General features: G+C 39.3%; 1 protein-coding gene across 1 annotated transcript in view; it reads right to left on the bottom strand.

Annotated features, from left to right (window-relative positions):
- Positions 1-25,747, bottom strand: part of SLC35F1 (solute carrier family 35 member F1) — a 386,453-nt gene that overhangs the window by 25,248 nt on the left and 335,458 nt on the right. The window contains exons 4-7 of the mRNA XM_033103601.1: positions 21,920-22,079; positions 16,745-16,901; positions 14,824-14,876; positions 7,231-7,385 (exon numbers count right to left, since the gene is read on the bottom strand). Coding sequence (XP_032959492.1) covers positions 7,231-7,385; positions 14,824-14,876; positions 16,745-16,901; positions 21,920-22,079 — 525 coding nt within the window. The remainder of the gene's footprint in view (positions 1-7,230; positions 7,386-14,823; positions 14,877-16,744; positions 16,902-21,919; positions 22,080-25,747) is intronic.

Raw genomic sequence — 25,747 nt, 5'->3', positions numbered from 1 at the left:
GTTTTACCTTTTCAAACAATGAATAAGAGAAAACTGACACAAAATTGTTAAAAGCTACATCTAGCTACAAAAATCTTAAAATAAGGTTAGTATCCTAAAAATGGGAATAGGGATTACTAACCCTGGACCATACATTTAATCAGAAATGCATCACTGCTGGTCACCAATTATAAATTATTGAATCTTCAAAAATTCCATAAGGCAAGTCTCATGACCTTGAAGTATGGAGAGAATGAAAAACTAGTCCACAGTACTTAATAAGTAAACAGAAGCTACAATTTAAATCGAGGCTCCTTTGACTTCTTAATCCATGTTCTTTTTGCCATATCACACTGGTGAATTCATATTTTATGATGTAGACACTGAAGTCGTCTCCCACCCCAACTCATTCTCTCTATATATAACTGAGTGTTTTCTTTGTTAACACCCCACATTAGCAGGTAACCAGAAGCATAAAAATCAACGGGGACATTCAACAGTGCACAGTGTCTGTAGGTGGAGAGTATGTCTTCATTGCCCAGATGTGGCTACTAAAGAACACATCCACACAGCCCCGCTGGCCCGGCTTGCAGCCAATGTGCCCGGATTTGTCCTGCTGTGATTGTGAAGAATTCTCCTAGGCAGAGTAATGGCCCCCCAAAGATGGTTCCATTCTAATCCCTGACACCTGTGAGTGTGTTCTCTTACATGGTAAAAGGGACTCTGCAGATGTGATTAAGTTAAGGATTTTGAGATGGGGCGAGTATCCTGGATTATCTGGGTGGGCCTGATATAATCACACAAGGGAAGCAGGAGGGGCAGAGTCAGATAGGAAGATACTGTGCTACTGGCTTTGAAGATGGAGGAACGGGTCATGAGCCAAGAAATGCAGGCAGCCTCCCAAAGTTGGAAAAGACCAGGGAACGGATCTCCCCTAGAGCCTTCAGCAGCCACACAGCTTTCAATGAGTTGATTTTAGCCCACTGAGACTTCTGACCTCCAGAACTGTGAGATAATAAACTTGTTTTGTTTTAAGCCGCTGAGTATGTGGTAATTTGTTATGGAAGCCAAGGGACACTAATACCCTTTTAATTTTAAAAGTGTCCTTGTTTGTACGATAAATATAAGGAAATAGAGTTCATAACTGATCAAGCTCTGACCTTGAAAGGCCAACACATTATCAAATTGAAAAGCTTTCATGTAAATCTCTTCCTGGGTTTGGTTTTAGGGGGTCTCTGAGGGCCAGTAAAGCTTATTTCCTGCACATTCCATGGATTGCTATAGATTTACTGTTCTGAATTCAATAATGTTGTCAGGTAATAAAGAACAGAAATATACAACCACTTCTCAAAAGCCTTGTAAAATTAGAGTTTGCAAGAGCATTACACCACACAGATAGCCTAATTCAGAAGCAGGTCATTTGCTTCCCTGGGACGGGGCTTTATTGCCCAGTCAGCATAGCAGTCAGCACGAGAACCAGAGAAGCTGCAGACAGTGGACTGATGGGTGGGGAAGAGAATAGATTTTTTTTTTCCAAGGGTGGAAAGTGAGAAAAAGCAAATAATCAATGTTGGCCAGGAGAGCTTCATTTAATCATTTAGTTCTGCCTGCGTAAGCAACATCTGTGAGCAAACAGCCCTCCTCTCGCAATCTGCAGATATTTATAACCAGCCCAGAAGGTTGTTTGGAGTGAAGACATCATGATTAAGAGAAAGAATAAACTGTAACTGCAGGATGTAGTCAAACCAAATGAGATCTCAGAGGTCACTAGTCAATCCTCCAGACTGAGGGGTGAGGCCCTTTGCATTATCCCTCTTCCATTCTAGTCCACCTCCTCCAGCGAGGAGAACTCCTACGACAGCCTATTCTGCTTTCTGACGAGGACTAATCGTTAACAAGATTTCTTTACATTTTAGCTATAATCTTATAACCTTCACCCTTTGGTCTTAGTTTCACCTGCTTCAGCCACATAAAGAAAGTACGAACCAGTAGCTCTCAATTCTGGCTGCATACTAGGATCACGTGGGGAGCCTTTAAAAATCTGATGTCTGGGCTGCATCACTGACCATTTAAGTCAGAACCATTTAAGTGGGAATGGGCCCTAAGCATCAGTATTTCTAAAACTCTTCAGGTGATTCCAATGTGCAGCCAAGGTTGAGGGTTACTGGCTTAAAACCTCTTCCATACCACACTCTTTATATATTAATAGTTAAAGACACCCCCATCTGAGTTGAATCTTCTCTTCCTCAGAGCAGACAATAAAAGGTAACTGGCAGTCATTGCTATGTAGCCCCAGAGAGGACCAGTGATATAAACCACCAAAGAAGACTCGGCTGTGGTGGAATTCACTTGGTTCCTTTCATGTTTTTTAAAGTATAACCAGACAGGTAAAGTGGACTTCATCAAAATTAAAATTCTTTGTGCTTCTAAGGACACTAGAAAGAAAATGAAAAGACAATCACAAAGTGACAGACAATATTTGTCAATCATGTACTTGAGGGTCTAGTATCCAGAATATGTAAAGAAATATTATAACTCAGCAATAAAAAGACAAATAACCCAATTAAAACTGGGCCAAGAATTTAAATAGGTATTTCTCCAAAGAAGATATATCTAAAATATAACCACCTTTTCCCACTCCCCTAAAGACACACACCACACACACACACACACACACACACACCATCATGTAACATCACAATTTTTAAATTTTGCAAAATTTGCCAAGATTTTGCCATAAATTTATCTTAATGATAAAAGTACCTTCAATAGGTGTTATTTAAAAATCAGTTTTCAGAGATGGCCCATCTGGCTGTGATGCAAAACCACAAGGCACTCAGAACTATCCTTCTGCACAGCTCTGAAGAGCCTCCCTTCTAGGAAGCAAGCCCAAGGCCAATGTCAGAGACAGGCAAGCTGAGCCCTGGGATGATAAAAAACACTGGATTTTCCAAACAATGACTATTTGACTGCAAATTCAAACAATGCTTGAAAGATTCTTTTAAAAATTCTTTAAGGCAAAGGGAAGATTTTTTATTTTTAGATTTAAACTGACTATTTAGCTTATTTCTGTGCAGATATTAAATGCAATTGTTCATAAAACAATTAGAGAAGAGTACAAGGCAGTGTTTATGTAAGAAATAAGTAATGTGGTGTCAACTGAAACATTGAATGTGAGCAAAGATTTAGAATAAGCTAAGTCTCCAAATTTTTTATATTGGCCAAAACAGATATCATCTGAAATGAATAATTAGAAATTATTAAATCAGTGGTTCTCAATATTCAACAATGTGTGGAGACAGTTTTGATTGACACCACAGGGGGGATGGCTACAAAGCATCCTGCGATGCACGGGACAGGCCCCCTCCCCTAACCAAGAATCATCTGGTCTAAAATATCAACAGTGCCATGGTTGAGAAAACCTTAGCTAAATAAAGTGTAACTGTTTCATGGGATACTATATATTCATTACAAATAATCTGGTAGATTAGTGATTCTCAACTCTGGCTGGGGATTACGATTTGTGATGAGTTACGGGAAGAACTTTAAAAAGGCGCTACTCTCAACCAACCAGGACCAGTCTCTCTGGAGTGGGCCCTGGGCCCAGCTATGATTTATATTCTCTTCAGGGAATTGTAAGGCATACCCAGAGTTGAGAACCACTGTTTCAGATTCACATTATGTATGGATATTAAGTGACAAAGAAATATATACATGCTAAGTTTAAATAAAGCATGTAAGAAAGCATAGGTACAGTGTATTTAAATTTTTACTAAATACAGTGTACCTACCATAAAATATATGTGTACTGTAAAAATATATATGCACTGTAAAATGGTACCAGTGTATAATATAGTACTTATCTGTATTTTCTGACTTTATCATGATAAAAGTAAAAAAGACAATAGACCACTCTGGGAAATAGTTTGGCAGTTTCTTATAAAACTAAACATGCTACCACTTGCACAGCAATTGTACCCTTGGATGTTTATCTCAGAGAAATGAAAACTCTGTTCACACGAAAACCTATATATGGATGTTCATAGCAGCTTTATTTATAATAGCCAAAAATGAAGCAATCCAGATGTGGTACATAGAACAATCCTTAGCAATGAAAGTGAATGAGCTATTGACATGTGAAATGATCTGGATGGATCTTCAGAGAATCATGCTGAGTTAAAAGAAGGTTATATATACTCTCTAATTCCATTTACATACCATTCTTGAAATCACAAATTTAAAGAAATGGAGATTAAATGAGTGGTTTCGAGCGGTTAAGGAGGAGAGTGAGAGGAAGTAGGTATGGCTGCAAAAAGGAAGCAGGAGCGACACTTATGGGCATGGAAATGCCCACAGGTTGAATGTATCGATGATACTATACTAGAGTTTGGAAGACATCACCAGTAGGGGAAACTAAGTAAAGGGTATATGGGATCACGCTGTTATTTCTTAAAATGACATGTGTATCTACAATTACCTTGAAAGTTTAGTTTTTAAAAAGACAATAAGAATCAATTGTAACTAGAAAATAACCACCTATTGTGTTGAACAAATTTCTGCCTTAAGGAAATTTATCTTTTGAGTAGTAACAAAATGTATGTGTATAGTGAAAACCATTGTTTTAAGAAATTTTTTAAAAAGTATCTATTACACCAGCAAATTGGTGAATACAAGAATTTAATTTTCAGATAACAAAGCTTCCCTTCTGATAGCATGATGAGAGTTACTATGTGGATTCCTCTTTAGCAGAGTTACTTATTCTAAGTAAGCAGTAGCATACAAATGATGAGAGAAGATGGGTTGCAGAAACTTAGAATATACCCAGTTCGTCAGCCTTCTCAGTTGCTGACGGTTGTAAATCTGGAAAGCTCCAGGTTTCACCAAAAGTCAGTGACAGAGCAAGGAGTGACAGAGTCAAATAGAAACAAGCTCTATTTCATGCACACCTCTCAGGTATTTGCTCTCAAATCAGAGAACATCAGCCTCCCCCATGCAGAGCCTGTTAACAAAGCAGACACCCTCAGGCATGTCCCTAGTTACTGATTCCGTGGCTCAGGGGTATGGCCCATGAATCTGCATGCCTATCGTGTGTCCCTGATGACACCAGATTTTCAGGACCACTACTGTGAGAGACACCGAGAGCTGGGCTGGATGTGGACTGCCCACGAAGTGACTGCGGTCTTCAATCAGAGGAATAGATTTTTGTCATCTTTCCTTAAGGAAGATTAAAGGGATTCTTCTAGTTTGGGAGCTTATAAGTCAATTAATTACAGTAACAATTGCTGAGAACTGAACTCATGCTTAAGAATTGGACTGGATGTGAATGTTTACCTGCAGAGAAGAGAAGAAAAATGGTGGCCACTGTGCTGTACTCATGAAACCATGGCTAGGTGGTCCCAGGTGTCCAGAAAAATATTGAGTGTATATGGAAGATGATTGTAAGGGAAGCTGGACCTCCCAGCACTGTAGCCGGGAGCAGCATGAGGGCAACGTGTTGGGACTTTACTTTTTACTCCTGCAAGGACCAGACTGGGCTCAAGAAACAGATTGCATTATCCAGACTAAAAAATTTACAAACAATGTATAAACATTGTCCAGTCCTAGATGGTTCCTTCAAGCTGTCATTTGTGCTTGTGTCCACAGTGGCTTCACATAAAACAGGGACTCCGCTATCTGCTGCCATAGCCACTTCCCTACATCTCCTCTTCCAGATCTCAGCTGCTAACCTGTTTGTGTCCTCTTTCTCACCCTTGTCTGCCCTTCTCAGTCTGTTCCTGGTCATCAGTAGGGTCTGACTCTGGCTTCTCTCAGTAATATTTCTGATTATTCACTTCAGCTGCTTTGTCTCTGGTCCTCTCAGGTACATACTCTTCCCAGCTCAGCATTTCTTCAGGAACCTCAATACCCCGGTTGACCTGGTTGAAAATGCCCTGGCCAGCAAGATGTCTCATCAACTGGCCACACCATGCGCTGGTGATGTTAATTGCAAAACCACTAATGCTTTAACTGTAAAAGCACTTGGATAGAAGTGGTCAGAATAGTGTTTCTTTTCTTCATCTTCTTCTTTTGCCTGTCCTAACTTGGTCTTATCTCTTTGGATATTCCACACTTGTCCTTTTTCACATTGGTCTTAGTTCCCAACTGACCCTTATCTCATAGGACTAGTTAAGGAATGGCAAGGAGGTCTCTTCTCACACACTAATTCTAATCAATTGTTAATAGTTGCAGGAGGTGTAGCAATTAAAAGCTAGCATCTGACCTCCACGTGCCAGAACCAATTAGTCATGCCTACCTAGGGTTAGGATGTGGGTAGTCTTCAAAAAGACTTTGGACTGGCTAGTTTCTTCTTTTCTTTAGGGTTGATATATTAACTGCAAGTGCTTCACAATATTTCTTTGCATTCCTTTACTCAAACTCCAATGTTTTAGTAAAGAAACTATGTTGACTCTTGAATAACTCAGCAGTTAGGGGTACTGATCCCCCATGCAGTTGAAAACCTGGGTATAGCTTTTCACTCCCCCAAATCTTAATACTAACTGCCTACTGTTGACCTTACTAACAACATAAATAGTTGATTTATACATATTTTATGTTATATATATTATGTACTGTATTCTTACAGTAAGTTAAGCTAGAGAAAAGAAAATGTAATTAAGAAAATCATAAGGAAGAAAAAATACATTTATAGTAGTGTATGTATTTATCTGTGTATATAAACTCTGTGTATAAGTGGATCCATGCAGTTCAAACCCATGTTTTTCAAGGGTCAACTGCATTTTGAATGCATTAGCATTTCCACTCATCTTTGCAGATATGAAAACATCTGCAGAACAGAAACTTCAAGAACTGTGTCTTTTTTTCCAGTGAGAACATACTTTGCCAGTGCCTTTGGCAGAATCCCTTATGCAGTTATAGTTTGAGAATTGTACAAATATTCCCAGCTTTAGGCTGAACAAAGAGTAGCTTCTGAGCTGAATGGTGTCAGAAACATTGTCCCCCATTATTGAAAGCCCTTCCCTCTTGGGAAGTTTCTTATCTTTCACTATCAATTGTCTGCTGTAGTTACTGGTATTTCATGACAAAATGTTGCCTCTGTCTTACAGTTGAAATGAGAATACTCAGATCCTAGGGGTTAACACAGTTTCATTCCTACCTTTCTAAACACAATGGGCACGCCGCAAGAGGGCCTTCTGACCTGCATGTGTTATTCCCCACCAAGTGTTTTCACAAAGGAGCACCAACTCAACTTACCTTGTAGTGGAAGAGAAACAATCCACAGAACAGGCTGTACAAATCTGCTGTGAGCAGGGAGAGGTTGACTGAAGTGGCACTGGTTTTCTTTATGACGACTGGCATGAAGCTGTAGAGACCAAACATGCAGGCACTGAAGCCGACATAGAGCAGGCCTGCGGGGAGAGGAAAGAGAGGTGACATCACAGCCTCCTCCAGGGCCTCTGTATCCAAAGTGGATGAAAGACAGGGAGCCACTTACCATTCATACAAAGGAGTTTTTCTTTCACTCTATTAACAGGTGTTTATTATTGGGTAATGGATAACTAAAACATAAAAAGTGAAAATCTGTGTGTGGAAACAAACTTTCTGCTTCTCACTACCTATCTGGTATTTTGTTGCTTCTGAGAAGGAGTGACTCTTACTGCCTATACTCAGAACATGGGTCAAGGCTTCTGAATTCTACTCTCAATCGTGAATTCATTAATTTCTACTATCCATGTCTGCTAAAACAGTTTTATCTCTTAGTTTTTTATTTGTAAAATAGGAACAAAACTGCTTGGTATCATGCATTGCTCATGATGATAAATCACTGCATTGTCCTTAAAGTGGAAGAGCTTACCTGTCAGAGATCTGAACTAAGTCACTAAGTCAGAGTACTGACCTGGAATCCTATCTGCGCGACCTTGGGCACACCATTCATTGCTCTGAGAACAAGGTGATCTGTCCATCTCTTCCAGATTTGTGAATCCTGCTCAGCCCTACGCCCAACACACGGAGACCTACTCCCTCATCACCTTGCCTAGCATGTCGTGGGCTCTCAGATGTAAGTGCTGTTGTTTTTATAAATAAATAGGTAAATGCTTTGCAGATCATCAAAGAATTAGGTTGTGCAAAACAGAAAGATAAAAAGGAAAAACAATGCCCTTAAAATTCATTGTCTAAATCTCTTTCTCTCTCTCCAATTATAAATAGATACACAACTGTTAATACTAATTCCACAAGTACATGCTTTTGTTGGGTCCCACACAGAAGTTCATGGCTAAATTTGGAGTTTGGTTTATTTTTTCCTAGATGTTGGTACAACACAAACTTAGGGGAAAAAAGCACACATTTCTCTATCTTGAAAGAAGAAGGCATAGAATAAGCCTAAGTAATACAATTCAGTGGCTCTTGGGACTTTATAATATAATAAAAGTGATCAACCTTTCCAAAGGAATCCTTGACATAATGTTTCTGGTGTGGGCCGTGGGCAGATTGCTCCTTGAATCCTGTGAACTTCGGAGGACGTGGACATCCAATCCCTTTGACTATGAACACAAGTGACTCCTCCAAAGAGAAGCTTGGTTTTCTGATATGAAAAGTATTTAGGGCATAAATCGTCATTCTATACATTTCTGATTCTAAGTTTAAGGAAAGCCACCTTAAATCCATATAGAACAATTATTTTGAACATTAAGTAAGCAAACTCAGTACAACAGCCTCCTCTAGTGTGGTGGATGTGCCCCAAGAGGAAACTAGGACAACCAATTTCCCAGTTCCATAAAGTACAAATTCTCTCATAAATATTCCATCATAGCAATATCAGATGGCTTTTGACTCTCCATTAATTTCCTAAAAATGGTCAATTTTCCTGTACTTTGGTTTCATGCTGCTTATAATTCATTTTCCTTTTAACCAAGTTACTAAAAATGCAATACTAAATAATATATAATTAATACATGAAAAGACATAACCATTAATTCCATATCCCTTTAAGAAATCTAAGACTAGTTACAAGATAGATCCTTAAATGAATCCACTAAAAAAATCAGACTTCATCAGAATACAGTCCAAGCACCAGAGCTTCTTCTTTTCTTTTGAGGACATCACTGATTTAGATTATACATGACTGGGTTGACTGGGTTAGAAAGTTCCAGAATCTTACCCTTCCATTACCTTACCAAGGACACCATGGACCCTTACATATGGGCTCTGACGTTTTATATTCACTCAGTTATTTAACCATTTATTCACTGAATACCTGCTATGCCCTAGGTACTCTGTTATGGGCTACCAATGCAACAAAAAACAGGATAAACAAGAAGCTAAGCATTGGTATTAGTGCTGTGAAGGAAGAAAAGTTTTTCTTATAAGGAATGGCAGGGGGTTTGCTTTAGGAAGGACAACTAGGTGAGGCTTCTCTGTGGAGGTAGCATTTACCTTGAATGCTGAAGGACTAAAAGGACATTGCCATGGGAGGAACTAGGGGAAGAATAATTTAGGCAAGGCGAACTGCCAGTGAAGAGACCCTCAGAAGGGACAGGGCCTGATGTGTCCCAGGAACTGCCAGAGGCCAGAATATCAGAGCGGAATGAACAGAATGGGCCAGTGATAAGAGATGAGGTTGGAAAATTAGGCAGGGGATGAATTATGTAAGGCCTTGTAGGTCTTGGAAACAAATTGATATCTCAGCCTAGTTGTAATAGGAAGCCATGGAAGAGTTTGTAGCAGGTGGCTAATAGCTGATCTACATTCTTAAGAGATGACTGGCTATTGTGTGCAGAAGGGATTAGGAGGAGGAAAGCCTGAGAGGAGACCAGTGAGAAGTGTGGTATCACAGTCCAAGCAAGAGAGGCTGGTGGCTTCGCTTAGAATGGTGGTAGAGATGAAGGGAAGTGGCCGGGTCTCTGAAGACTCACAGGTCCTGGTGATAGATTGGATGTAGGTAGTGAGGGAAAGGGGGGCATCAAGGATGCCCGTAGTTTCTTACAGGTTCTGGTTACTTTAGAAACTCAGTGATTTGTGATGCCATTTACTGACACGAAGAGAATTGAGGGAGGGCCCGGTTTTCAGGAAAAATGAGAAGCTACATTTTGAAAGTGTTAAGTTTTTGTTAAGTTTTCAATGCTTAGGCCTCATCCAAGAGAATTTGTCTAGTAGAGAGCTGAATATATAATTGGCAGGCTCAGAGGAGAGGTGTGACGTAAAGAGATACACAATATAGTTTCACTCTACACATCAGGCAATGTCAGGATGCTTCAAACTTTAACATTCTACGTGTATTTTTAGACCTTCAGAAACTAAATTTCTGGGATTGAAGGTGGGATACATACACCATCACAGTTAATCACTTTGCTAAGTCAACTAGGTTTTTGTGCTTGAATATTCTGTTTTGTGAGCAAAACATATTCAGCCAAATGAACAAATGATTGAATGGAGCGTGGGAATACAGTATGGCTACTATTTGCTGATTTGTTGTTCTTAAATGGACATTAGCTAGTTAATGGATGTTAGCAATACATCTGAAGGCCCACTTGCTATCCATGTAGGGTTTTCAAACAGTCAATCAACACAATAAAACAAATGAAATGAATTACTTTTTGATTGACAACTACATAATGGCTGCAATAGTTACATTTATAGACAGAGTATGAGTATGTGTATAACCATTTCTTAATTGAAATGTTTTCTCTCTTACTGAAGACAGAATTGAGTCATTCTTGTCCTCATGCACTAAAGAGATTTAAGCTACAGAGATTGGAAAGAATACTGTCAGCTAATACTGATTGAGAGCTTGTTAGGTGTCATGAAGTTGATATACATTAATTAATTAATCTCTATAACTGTATAACGTCATTACTATTGTAACACTCTTTATACACGTAAGAAAATAGGCTTATAGAGTGTATCTGTCAAGAAACACAGTCCATACCAGGTTCAACAGAGGAAATTTAATATGGAGTACAAGTTACAAAGGGGTTTGAATGGGTGATAGGGGAAATGGGGATGGTGAGGCAATGGAGAAATTTGCAGTGGCAGTATGTTACTCACACCCTAGATCTAGAGAGATCTAGTGGGGAGGCCATGTTACCAGAGGTCAGAAGTTAGGGAAGCCAGCAGAGGTAGCATCATGGACACTTAGCCCTTTCTAGAGACCAAAACAGAGAAATATGGAGGAGCACCCTGGTTTATTTTTTCCTACCACCCTCTAAGCTCCCTCTATGCCTCTCATTGGCCAAACCTAGCTGGAAGCCAGGTGACAAGGGAGTCTGGAAAGCGTAGTTTGCATGAGTCAGCCTCTGCAATGCAGAGCAGAGCACAGTAAGGGTAAGAAATGGATCTGAGAATAATCAGGCAAAACAGCAGCATACAGAGGGAGTAACAGATGGGAGTACACAGGATACAGATGGTCACACAGGCCATCAGGCCTTAAATTCTGAGCAAATACCAGTAATCTATCTATATTGTTTAATTATCGTGAAGAGAAATACGGCTTTGAAGGAGCATCCTATTTGATTCCAACGAGCGTCTAATTTTACATGATATATACATGATATACAGAGGTACCAAAAACATGTATATACATTTTAAGAAAGGAAAAAACTGTATATATTGTAATACTCAATATATACTGATAACAAACGATGAATATGTCATGCGTATACATTTTTTTGGCACCCCTGATATATACATGATATGATATATACATATAGATCGATAGATATAGATGTAGATATCATATAGATATCATGTATACAGATATAATATATATGATATATAAATGTATGTATGTGATTATATGACATATACCCATATATAGTACGTGCCTGTGTATGCTGCATACTGTATATTTTATTTCATCACTTTCTTTGGGATCCCACTGGTGGTCTGTCTTTCACTTTCCTTTGAATATCTTAGATTTTTAAAATATTACTTTTAATTCTTAAGCATGAAGGCTAGGTAAAATGGTTTCTCAGAACATATGCCTAAGGCTAAGTCTGTAAAGGGCACCAGGCTGGTGCGCCTTGCTCTGACAGGGCATATTACTCCCTCCACAGGCAGAATGAGCTTCGTCAAATCACCGCAACTCCCTAGGTCTCCAATTCAACATTAAAAAAAAAAAAAAAAAAAAAAAAGACAGAAAGAAAAGGTATATTTTTAATTTTCTTTTCTTTAAGGTCCTTCCTGCTCTGTGGTACTATGATCCCATCTTCAGGGTTCAGGGAAAGGTCAAATGTCCTGTTTGGCCTTCAGGAAAAACTAAAACCAAAACAAGCATCACCCACAGCATGAAAAGTGAAGAAGCCGCCTGCATCTCACAGGTGCGTGCTAGCTGACCCACAGCACACTTTTGCTTTCCTCTGCTTTGACTTTCATACCAGCTTACGTTTGTTTACATGTCCTTTAACACAATATGGCAAATGGGATAAGGGAATGTTAAAGTTATTTATTAGATTTCCAACTGTGACTTGAACACACCTGCTCCCCACGAGGACATTTTAGCTCTACTAGGTCATATGTTTTACTTGAATTTATGATTACCTAACCAGACCCAGGCTTTCTGTTCAGTAGAGGAAAACAAAGAAATAAACAACAATATCTGTTATCTTCTTGCTTTTAATTATCCTGTATCTTGCAATTGGACAATGTTATAGGAAAATTTCGGAATTTGTTTAAAAAATTGCCTTCCAAGTCCAGAAAATATAAAATGTACTTATTATTCCAATTACTTCATAAGAACAGAATATCTTTTTACTTTGCGAAAGTGGCCACCATATGAGCAGTTCAAGAGCCTTTATGACGGAGATTACTGATGTGGAGAGAAGGAAGGGAGAGAAAGGCATCGACCTACAGTGGGAGATGAAGATAGTTTAGATTCCGGTCTTGTCACTAAGACTGTGAGCTCTCCACTTAGACACAGAGGTCAGAGCTGGGCACTCTTGGGAGTGTGGGGGCACTTTAGGAGCATGTTGACCCCCTGATGTCTCCCTGCCCCTCTGGTCCACAAGTCGCAGCAGCTGGTATGACATCTCCTGGTTCCCCAGAAAGTAAGTGCAACGTCAAGCTGAAAGTCTCCTGTCATCCTCTTCTCATTCATTTATTTATTCATTCACTTGATAAACATTTATTCACTGAATTCAATGTGCCTAGAATTAAGCTAAATAATAGAACCTTGTAGCATGCCAGGGTGAGGTAATGAGGACAAGGTGGCCCTGGTATATTAAAGAAAAAATCTCAACCCCAATCCTATCAATGTTTCAGAAAGAAAAGGATGAATATTTGATTTCCTTTCTAGACCATTTGGAGTCATTTCAAATCAGGAATTAAATGAATAGCTCCACAAGGTGTTTCTTTTACACCATTTTTCATCATCTTGGGCTGCAGGGGACTGGCATTTTAATGGCAATGTGAGATCTCAGAATAAAACGACCTTTGATGACACATTTTAACTAACACCGAATTATAACAGAACTTCAGTGGACATGCACATGACATCCACATAATTAGAGGACCAGTTGTTTTTTATGATTGCTATTAATATCAAATTAATTTACACTCATGGACCACTGTGTGGGAAGTGTTACCCAGCATGGGTAACATTTTCTTTCCCAGTTCTGAGAGTCTCAAAATCAAGTGCATCTGTAACCTGCAGCTGGTTTCCTTTCACAGCTGCCCTCCTCTCCTTCCCCCACGTCTGCCTGTCTATTGATTTTCATTTAATTGTAATATTCTATAGAAAAAATGGAGAGAAATTAAGTGGCAGAACTCTGTGACAGACACAAGGGCTGGTCAGCGCTTGAAGTCACTAGAAATAATCCCCAGGGAGGTTCATGCATAATTCTGTAGCTCACAACGTGCCTTCAGAGGGAATTATGTCAGCAGAGTGGCCTTGCTTTGGGGCCGTGGGAAGGTAAAGTGGTGCAGGGAAGTTTATGTCATTGTTGTCCTTGCTCATAAAAGCAGAATTTGTCTGCTGCTGTCAATTCCATGAAAGCTCATATACACTGGAGATGGCTCAAGCAGCCAGCTTCAAGTGTGGGGAAGCATCTGTATTTTCACCCCATTTACATTCACTGTGCACACAATTTCCAAGCATCCCCATAAGCCAAGCTCTGTGCGCGTTTCTTTGTATAGAGACTGAGCTGATAGCTTTTGGTATGAGGTTATTTAACGTCAGTCCATTCTAGGGTTTTCTGTGTGATCATTAGAGCATCACCTAGGATCTTAAAACCTTGTCCTTATTTTTTACTTTTATTAGATAAAAGTAATTTTAGAAACCATTGGAATTTGAGGTGCCCTGGATGACTACTAACTAGCTCAAACAGTGCCCGGTATTTTCCACCAAGTCCATGTGGGGATGAATTAACCATTTCTTATGTGCAAAACGCTCCCTTCTGAAAAGGTTTTTATGGGCTTAGAATGTCTATTACATTGTTTTTCATTTATGTCTTTTTGTTAAGTTCAGTTTTTCCCCTTTTTCTGAAGAGCCACTTTTTAATGATCACATCAGTTTTGTGTTTCTTGGCTAGAGCCAATTGCTGTCATTTATGTGCCACCACCGCCCCAGGGTATCCTTTCTTTCTGGTTGGTCTTGAACCTAATAACATACTTCTGCATCTGCACTAACAGCGTCTTGGTGATAATGGGCAAAAGCTCAATGAGGAAACATTATGAATCATACATCTCTTACGGTGTGCAAGAATTTCTGAAATGACAAGGGGATTGCATTTTCTTTTGTCCCTTGCGTTGTAAATCCTTTCATTGTTCCTGCCACACCCCCACCCACGTGACTCTTCAAACTTGTTTCTCAGGTTCCCTAAAAACAGCATCTTAGGTGAGCAAGCTCCTTACCTATTTGCCAATCCCAGGGCACCTTTAACAGCTCCTTGTGCTCCATGATCGCTCTGCAAATTGAAAGAAAGTGGACCCGATGAGCAAGATTATAACGCGTCCTTCTTCTCTTTTTCGTTTACCAGATTTATACAAATCATGAAGCAACCAAGTGAATTTCAAAAATACCGCTGGGCTGTGCAGAGGCAGCTCTAATTAGGCAGTCTAAGGCTTACCCCTGAAGGATCTCATGCCCTGTGGCTAGAGCCATTAGCGTGTGCCAGTGGGCATGGTGGAGCCCACACCTCCCACTCACCTTACCCAGTCTGCCTGTAGTCTTGGTTTCTTGCGTAGATACTGGCGGAAAAGTCAATGGCGAGGAGAATTTCTGTGCTTACAGGTTTAATGAATTTTCTGATTGCGCATGCCCTAGGGCAGTGGTCCTCAAACTTAAATGTACAAAAAAGCCATCTTGAGAGCATGTTGAAACAGTTTCTGAAAGCCCACGCCTAGAGATTCTGATTCTGTAGATCTGGGTGGGGGCCGTGGGTGTGTATATCTTAGGAGTTCTCATGTGATGGCAAGCTGCTGGTCAGAGAGCCATACTCTGAGAACCACTGCTCTGGAAGAGGACCAGGAGATGAGGTTGGCACCACTCCAGCAGCATTATTTGGTCTCAGTGTGCCCTCAGTGTATCCCATTTGCCAAAAACACCCATATGCCACTTGCATTATTTGGGTAGCAGTGTCTCTGAAGAGCTTAGTCGGCTCTAATGGGCTATAACTGAAGCAAATGGGCGCTAGATCTCTGAATATATTTTTTGGATTCAAGAATAATAATCCATAAAATGAGCCATCCATCTACAAAATGTTGGTTACGAATAGTTGAACCAGGCAATTTCTTTTCCTTTCACAAATCAAAAGCACCAAATTTAGGATCTTTAAAATGCCATCATGCTTTCAAAATGAACCAAAAATAAATCCTCTGAGAGTCTTCCCATCTCTGTGCCTTGTTTGTTATGGAGCTTTTCAGTTCTGTCTGAGGATCCTGAAATTTAGAGGATTCTTGGAAAGAGCCAATTTGCAATATATGTTTAAGATAATGCCAAAATATCTTCCATAAGTAATTACAGGCACTGAACTAATACAATTACAAAGTACTTGCTTTGTAGAAAGTGATTTAGTGAAATCGGAATTGCTTGCTTTGTAAAAACAGATTTGGCGCAATTAAACTGGAGGTTATACTGTCATTCTTTATCTCTAATGTGAAACTAAAATATATAGTCTCTATGGATGGAAAATTATGTTTTGTTTGACACTTATTCTCACAATTTCGGAAGCACAAGTCAGTGATGATTTATATGCTGCAATGCCAGAATTATTGCAAAATTGGTGTTTTTGACTTTTTGAGGTTTAGTGAATGGCTGTTATAGCTTCACCTGTTCAAGGAAAATGGAAACACGAAATTTCTCAGAGATGAATTTGAAATATGATTCACTCATGCAAATTCATGGGCAATAAATGAAAAAAAATTTATAAAAATTTAAACTAAGTTTTCTAGTGGCAGTACTATTAGTAAACAGAATGTCCCTTTTTTGGAAGTGCATCAAATCATGGCATTTAAATTCAGTTTTTCTATTTCTCTAAGTAAATCCCCACTGGCTGATTTGGGAGAATCAATGTACTTCTAATGGTTTCTTGTAAATTATCTTCACAGTCCATTAAATGTTTTTCTAATAAGTCATAATAAACTTGTTTAGGTTTGGGAGAAATTTACTAGTAAAGATATTGAGTTTTCAGATTTCATGTGGGAGGTTGATGATAGGTTTCCAGCCTTGATTATTATAAAATAATGTGACCAACTCTACCCCAAAGAAAAAAAAAATTGTAAGAATAAGCCCTAAGAGTCTTTACTGTCTGAGTTTCTTGTTGTTTTTACTCACAATTGAATTCCACTGAAAAATGCCCCGAAGAGTCCGATCATTCCCAGGAATTCCACTCGGCTCAGGGTTCGGATGATGTATTCTTCCCAGACATTAGAGATACCGTAGAGTGTGGCTCCTCCTAAGACAAGAAGGTCCCCTACCAGCTTATTTTCCCCTAGGAACCAAAACAAACAAAAAAACAAACAAACAAAAAGAAACAGAGGGGGCTTCATTAAAATTTTCCTAACAAGAATTTGAAACCAGCAAAATCAGCTTCCTATGCTTATTCCATTCTGACATTTTTATAGAAGTTCTAGAACTTGCCAACTGAGCTTTAGCAAAATTTGTTTATGTGTGCTCCAGCAACGGTCCAACATAAAAAGGTTGCCTCTGCCTACTCAAACAGAAGTCCTCCTTAGCTAAGAAAGGGACCAGTTCCTTCCAGATTGCAGCATCTCCACAAAGCCTTGTATCTTCGTCCAGGTATGTGTCTATGAATATCTGCTAATACATGCATATGTTATATTTGCTGCAGGGCGCTTTCCAACAGTTTAGTGAACATGGTGTAGAACAAACAGAAGCAGTTTGCATTTTCACTGTCTGCTAGACAGGGAGAGAAGCTATAACAGAAGTAGTTGAACCTTTATTTTGACCATGAGTAAAATGTGTCTTTGCTTAGAAAATGAGAGTGAAAGTGATTATGGGTTGAAATTTTCAACTCCCCTAAAGTAAGTAACATTAAGAGTGAAAATATATGCAATTCATCATTATATTAATAGTTTTCTTTTTTTCATAAAAAATATCTATTTTAAACTCAATTTTTGTTGGTTTTGGTTTATGTCCAATTTTTAATAAATGCTGCATGCAGCTATTTCCTATAATTAGGCAAACTTTTTCCACTGCAGGAAGTATGAAGCGAGGGAAGGAGAGTGGAGACCAGCAGTCAGGGTGGCCTCACTGGTGGGCTGGTACCCAGTCTCCAGCTCTGTCCTGTGCAGGTCAGCGCACGGGAGCTGGGCAGACGTGCAGCTCTGGGGCACAGGAGGTGTGGGATAAGATGGGTGCTCTCTCCAGCATCATTCTAAGGGAGACTCGCCTTGAGTAACCTTCGATTCCCAGATTAGCAAGAACAATATAAAACTGTAGAATCAGATTCTCACTGTTCATTTGGGAGCACTGAGCATTTTCTAGAAGTAGATTCACATAAAAGAATCTGGGCTGAGCTTGGGGAAAGACCTCTTCGTGCATTCCTTTGTGGTCACCTTGGGAGAATATACAGTCCGTCTTAATGGTGTCACCTTTTCTAAGGCATGTTTCCACTCCTGGTAAGGATCAGAGAGAAAGGGAAAGAGATCCTGAAAGGCAGGACAACTTGCTGGAGTCACCCTGGAGGGAATGGAGCTGAGAATCTGGATCTGCAAGGGCTGGAAGCTTCCCTGGGTGCATGGGGAGCCAGATGAGCAAGAATGCTAGGAGGCAAAAGTGAGAAAACGGACCTCGCAGGAGGTTGCTGGGTGCACATTCTGGGGAATGTAAGGTTTCTGTGACAGAGTGTCATCTTCAGCAACCTGACTAATCCTTTTTATGTCAACTAGAAAATAACGACAAAACTTAATGTTAAGTAGTTCATTTGAGGAATTACCCATAAAATAAAAAATATCCATTACTAAAATTATAAAATTATAATGAACATAACTCAGTCACTTTTCATTCAGAGTCTTGTGATGAGTCTTGAGCCATTTCAGAGTCTTGTGATGACGTGGGTCAGTATTAGGAAAGACAGTTTTTGTTGTACTAGTGAAGTGTGGCAGGGCTGCTTAATAGAATGTGTGGTTAATGAAATTAATTTTATATGAATGGATTCAGGAAAGCTAAATTATAATGAAAAATTTTAAGAGAGATTAGTGGAACATCAGTCTACCTTTTAAAAATCCTAAAAAGAGGCCATACTTTCAATGAAGTCTCACCAAATTTTTTTCAAACTTCACTTTGCACATTTATTGCCTATTCTATTAACTGACCTTCAACTATAGGCACTGTACTCTCTGACACTTGGAGTTTTCACCAATGCAGTGATAACTATTGTTAATAATAATGCAATTTTGTGTAACTGCAGGTTCAGAAGTATTTTCTAGTTATCGATGACAAAAATGTTAAATATTACTTACCAAAATTTCACTAGTAAGTGTATTTACCAGCTTTTAAATCATTTAAAAATATACACATATACATATAGAATGTATAAAAATATAGTTGACTAAATATAATTAAATTAACGTGGACATGATTTTATCCAACCATATTATATAATGAAGTGTTTGATGTAAGTATAAGAAAGTACTAAAACTAATATTTTGTATCAACAATTTGTATCTAGTTAACCGGAAATTACATGTTACTCCATGTTTTATGTACTGTTAATGCAGTAGATACCTAAGATGCTGTGCCAGTTTCTGTGTAGTGTTCATGGGGAAAGTTATACCCAGCCATTTATGTCATTTATGTATGTATGAAACCACAACGAGTGATTATGTTTTATAAATTTTGGGTAAATGGACACATTTGAAATTATGAGAAATCTATTCAACCCAGTGCCTTGTCTTCCTTCTCTGACTTTCACACCATTTTCCCTGTGTGTGCCACCTACTGTATTCTATTCCACATCTGTTATTTGTTAACTTCCATGTCTGTGCTTCCTCTTACCTGTTTTTTCACACAGTAGAGTGGAGGAGCATGGACTGTGACTTACTTAGCTTTATATTGTGTGTGCTCCCAAGCACGGATCTTGGCAATTATAAGTTCTCAATACATATTTTAAAAATCGTGCTGACTAAAAAGTTCTTAATTCATCCTATGGTAAAGATTTTGAGTGGCAATGGGTTTCAATTCAGGTAGACACGGGTTCTAATCACATCTTTGTCCCTTATTAGCTGTTGAACATTGGGCAAGCTATAGAGACTTTCTGTACTTCAGCTTCCTTATTTTAAAATGAGGTTATTTTGAGGACACAGTAAAATAATGTAAATAAAGTAAAAGAATGCAAAATAATGTGCAATGCTTGTAACATATCATCTGGCACTTATTAAGTATTCGATTAATGGTGGTTAGAAAGACTGAATCAATCATTCCCTTGGAAGAGCCACCTGTCTCGTTGGGGCCATTTCTCATTTTGGATTGTTTCTTGGTTCTAATCAACCCAGTCACAATTGCTTTGCAAAAATCGGTCTCACTTATTAGATTTTTGTTTAAGTACCATGTACTTAACACTATGTACTAAACACCATGTTTAGAAGGATATTTGATTATGTGTGGCAGTGGGAGGAGAAAAAGGAAGATTATTCAAAGTCACTACTTACTACCAGATCAAGAATGTAATAGTGAATTATGCTATTCTGGAGAGTTGAAAGACTATTAATGCAATTTATGAAAGAACCCATCTCACTGAATATTTTTGAGTTTTAAATGTGACCAACTGCCTTGATTTCCTGGGACTCTTGGTTTTAGCACCAAAAGTTCCAGATCTGGGGAAACCCCTCCAATATGGGAAATCTGGGAAAGTCATTTAACCTAATTTACTACAATGTAACAGTTGTATATTTCTTATAAGAGTCACAATTATGGAAAAATAAGTATTGTGCTGTAGGAGAAAGAATACTGGCTAGATTTCACATCTACGCCACACCATTCAGCCCTGGCACAAGTTCCTCATCTTCCCTGAGCCTTGATTTCTTCATCTGCAAAAATGAGAATAAAAATACTTTTTTTGCATAATTAGGAGGATTAAATGAGCTAATGCATGTGAAAATACCTGACACCAATAAAATTGTTACTTTTATTTGATTGTGTTTATCTAGCTCCCTGAAAATATTTTCGGTTCCTTGAAATACATATAAAATTATGTCTAATAGAAAGAAAATGTTGCGATGGGTATCTAACATCTTTGACAAATGAACTATATGATGCAATAAATGTGTTATGGTAGGAAGAGGATATTTTGAAGAGCAAGATATACATTTTATAATAAGGAGCTATTTTAATTGAGTTTTATCTTAATGCTGTTACTTCCTAAACTTCCCTTTTATATCCATAAGTTTTTCAAGAAAAGAAAAAGTAGAAATGTTATGGAGAAGGTTATCTCTTTGATCTTACTACGTCTTTTTACACACTCCAACATCTATAATAGTCTCGGGAGCCGCCTTTATTGCGTATCTTTTCCCCCATGCATCTGTAAATGCAGACATGGTCTCCAGAGGAGGTCTATAATGCTGAAGTAAGGTGGCAAAGAGAGAATGTACATATAGGCCCACTGATTTTACTGCAAAACATAGAAAGGACATCTCCTTTCAGGTGAGCTCAAAGGCCTGGAAGCTTCCTGTGGTGGATGATCAGGTATACCTGTGATAAGCACAGAACTGGGACGTAAGTATTGTTTGCGTCCTTCCCACATTATATACCACTTCATAGGCTCCAAGGCAGAGTTGTCAATGCCATGGACTTCGAACATCTCCCCTCCACTTATGAAAACCATCCCGGACCAGGGCTTCTCAGAAGATTCATAGCAATTTGATGAGGAAATCTCAAAGCTTTACATTGTAGGTCTACAAGGTGATTAACTGATTATTACCAAAAACTGTCCCTCCAAAACAAACAAAAACCATGCATGAGGAAACTAAAGTTAGCTATCTCTCATAAAAATATCAAGTATTCCTAATCTTAGTCTTCAAATCTCCATTAGGCCTATATACCAACCTTCACCAAGTAGTTTGAAAGCTCAGTCTTACTCTGACTTTGGAGAGAACAAGTTGGGGGGTAAGGGATGGGGAAGGTGTCTATGGTTCAGGAGTTGTCCGACCCATTGACACCATCTCTAGCTAGGTGGTCTGGGCCAGGCCGCTCTGGCCTCTAAAATATCTCCAAATGGGTCCTGACTCTCAGCTTTAACCACGATCTCAGTATTTCTGAATTCCTGTAGAAACAGCATAAGGCCTGTATGTTGCTGACTTCATTCACTCTAGGAACATGTATTAAGTACCTGCTTTGTGCCACTGTTCTAGGTGTTGAGGAACAAGCATGAGGAAGACACAAACACTGGGAAGATCCGGTTCCTTTTTTCCACCCAACCAGGAACATTCCATGTTTCGCCTTGGCCTCACCCACAGAGGCAAGTAACCTGGTGAACACACGGAGACTCACCTGCTCCCTGATGTCTTCCCACAAGTACGTCCGCTCCCACCATGCAGCCCATCCCCAGGATGCAGACCACAATGCCGATGAAGTGCACGGCCTTGTACCGGATCAGCAGGAAGAACCAGGAGAGCAAAATCACAACTGGGATCACGAAACAATCCAGGAGCTATTGGGAGGAAGTAAAGAACAACAGGAGGTTCAGGAGGAAGGTTTTCATATAGTAGAGAGAAATAGCTCTGTAAAAAGCTATGTCCCCTGAACCTGAGGTTTTGTTTAAATTCAGAACTGATGCAATTATAACAGACTCAGAAACAAACTCCAATTAACTTTACTTAAACATCCCCAAGCCTTGAGGAAAAGGGGAGAAAGCAAATCTATGAGTCAGGCGGGTGTGGACGATTCGTCTGTGTCAGGGCCGTTTGGCTTCTCATCTTCCTCAGCACCCTGGCTGACTCGCTGGGAACACCTCACATGTGGGGAAAATACGCTGAGGCATTTTAGATTGCCCCACCACTTCAGGACTAGGTCTGGGAATGGGAGATGAGGGGGCAGAGGTCTTATACTGTTTTATAAATTATTAGAATTTAGACAAAAGTTGAAGTTAATTTCTCCCAGACAACTGTCTCCCACAACCAGTAAAAGTTACTTTAATGTGTACTTCAAATTTCACTCTTAGAAAGAAAATTTGCTCTAAATATAAATACTAATCTCAAAAGTTTACAAAAATTTTGAATACTATTGTAAAAAAGAGTAATAAGAGAGAAATTTGAATAGACTACAGAAAAAAACCACATTTTATTTCATTTCTTATCATTTTGCACAAATAGTGAGATTGCATCTGATTTGGAAACCCTGAGAGTTGGTGGAGAGTTCACCCTGATCATGTAGTGAGACAACATGATGAAATGAGAAGACCCCTGGGCCAGGAGTCGGAAGATCTGAATTTGAGTACTCAAGTCCATATATGAAAAAAACATAGTATATATAGGGTTCGGTACTCTCTGCAGTTTCAGGCATCCACTGGGGGTCTTGGAACGTATCCCCTATTAATTAGGAGGGACTACTGTATTTGCAAAGAATCCCTGACCATCAGAGTGGCTTTTTGTCACTATAAACAGCACTCAGAATCCCCTCTATGTTGAGAGCTTTTTGTGACCTGGGCAGACCCTCACTCTTCCCTGTGCATTGGTCTTCTCCTTTGCAAAATGGAACAAGCAATCAGAATTGTAAGCTGTCCCTGGGGCTGCTGCGCGATGATAAGGTGATGAAAGGCCATGCGACTGGTAATCTAACACTGTGAAGGCTGGAGGCTGAGCCCACAGGTGACAGCGCTCCCGGAGGGGCTATGCGTAGGGGAGGCAGCTGGTAGGATTGTACCACAGCACAGGGTTGCTCTCTGCACAGTTAATTAGCAAGTTAATGATCCTACTTGATGTGGTAAAATGTTCTCCGGCAGTTTTACAACTGGCCTCAAATGCGATTTAAGAGTACTAGGAAATTTGAGTTTGCCAATGAAAACTGTTCACTGGGCACAAAACAGTTGGTGTTTTGTTTTAAAAATTAGAGATGATTGAATCAACAGTTGAAATATTTAGCTACATGCTCCACAATTGGGATTTCATTATCTGGCTGGAAGCCCTGGGTCAGTGGAGCTGAAGGCGTCCGTTCCTGAATTACTGAAGGCAAACTCGGCCATCACCCAATCTTTGGAGAGGGCTGAGTGAGCCTTTTTGGTTCTCAGTGTCATTAGAAATCCCAAAGCACACGATGAGTCCAGGGATCTATTCCCTTAATGGGTCGAGCTGAAAAATTCTTATTTGTAAGTGTCAGGTGGTCTTCTGTGTCGGGAAGACTTTTAGAAACAACAGAAGGAGAAAGAAGAATGTAATCCAAGCCAGTATTTCGGAGCCATTTAAGATAGGGAAGGTTGGTGCTCAGCATACAGTGTGGGATCAGTAATGGGTGGCTGGATGAATTAATGAATGGACAGCCGCTTGGTATCACTGACTAGCAGAAGGGACATTATTCAGGCTGCTACTGACATTTTGGGTGGGACGATTCTTCATCTTGTAGGCTGGCCCCATGCTCTCTGCTGGGCATTTAGCATTGCTGGGCCCTGACCAATAATAATAATAATAATAATAATAATAATAATAATAATAATAATAATAAATGCTCCTACACATTTACAGGTGCCCCTTGGGGGCAGTGTCTCCCCAGTTTAGAATCACTGTGACCTCTTTACTTAAAAGTAGGGAACTCAGAAGTTCAAGAGAGGAAGTGATGTGCTAATGGTCACTTAAATAGTTGATACCAATGGTAGTTCTGTCATGATTCTTTTTTGAACAATATTTCAATGAAGGTCAATTACAGGGATAGCTACAGGTGGAGGTCTCGCCGCGGTATCTGTAACTACAGGAAAGAAACTATTTGGTAGCTGCTGTTAGTAAACAGGCTATTATTTTTTAGTGATTTTTGGCTTCAGTCTTTCCGCTGTGGTCATATAGCATAAAACATACTGACAAAATAATTTTCCAATAGTTTTCTGGTAGGTTAACTGCTTAGCAAAGTGATTGTTAGAGTAATAAAAGAGAGAAGCATTATAATAGATGCCTGTTAAACAAGTAAAAGAACAACAACAAAACCCTGATTATGTCATTAATCTGTTTAATAGACTTACCGTTCTTTGCATACATTTTTATAGCCAAAGGAAATTATAAAATACCAGTACCAAAAAAAAAAATGAACAAATAAGTACTATTTCATAATCATCTTATGTTCTGAAAAGAACATCCAGAATATTTGAGAAAGAAAAGTATTCATTATCCCTTAGATTTACACAGTATCTTTTTTTCCCTAAGATTTAAAGTAATTTTACTCTTCTATGTCATTAACTCTCAGGCGATACCTGCCAGAGAGGTCCACAATCCCATTATCTGATTTTATCAACAAAGGTGCTGAGACACACCGTGTTCAAATTCTCTTAAGTTACGGTGATAGTGCCAACATTATTATTTGAACTCAGTAGTTTTAAATAACATTTGCAGTAGATTGTATTAAGTTTACATTTATAGTTGCAAAACACATTATTTTTACTTAATCTTTGTAACAGCCCTATAGGGGAGTTATGACTATACCCATTTTATAGATAGGGAAATTGAGGATCCAAGAATAAGGCAAGTGAGTGTCAGAGTTGGGGGTAAAATACTAACTACTCTCTGGTCTTCTAGATCAGGGTTCAAGTGCACCTTCCCAGTTGTTTAAATAATAATTAAAAACCTGTGTTTACATTGTTTTTAGGACAACAGAATAAGTCAACATTAAATAACATTAGACATTTTCTTTGTTCGTTTGTTTTTTTAAGTATAGTATATTGGAGGATTGTAGCATCATTTAACTGTTTGCTCTCTCTCCTCTCTATTTTCAGCTTCACACACACCAACCCTCCTCCCTTCCTGCCAACACCCAGTCAAGCTTTTGTCTTCCTTTATGTGCTGCCTCCATATGCCACCACTCCCCAGACCACCTCAGTCTGGTTTCACAGCCACTCATCTGGTTTTCATGCTCACCCATAAGTCTCTCCTCCACCCTCTCCTGGTTACCACACCCACCTAGTAGTGTCATGGAGATCACTTATTTTCTATCTACCAGTGAAATCTGCTTTTAGAGGCTGCCAAGCCTCCTTAGAGTGGGTGGATATCCCCAGTTGTATCCCGGTTTCACAGACTAGTCTTCAAACTTTTGGACCACATGAGTTCAGAACATTAAGTCTGGGATACTATGGCAGTTGTGTGCTGGGAGCCTCCCCTGATAATCCCTCTCTGGATTTAGGAC

This window comes from Rhinolophus ferrumequinum, chromosome 3 (genome assembly GCF_004115265.2).
Source record: "Rhinolophus ferrumequinum isolate MPI-CBG mRhiFer1 chromosome 3, mRhiFer1_v1.p, whole genome shotgun sequence".
In the NCBI taxonomy this organism is placed as follows: domain Eukaryota; kingdom Metazoa; phylum Chordata; class Mammalia; order Chiroptera; family Rhinolophidae; genus Rhinolophus; species Rhinolophus ferrumequinum.
This window is presented reverse-complemented; position numbering and strand designations above follow the sequence as displayed.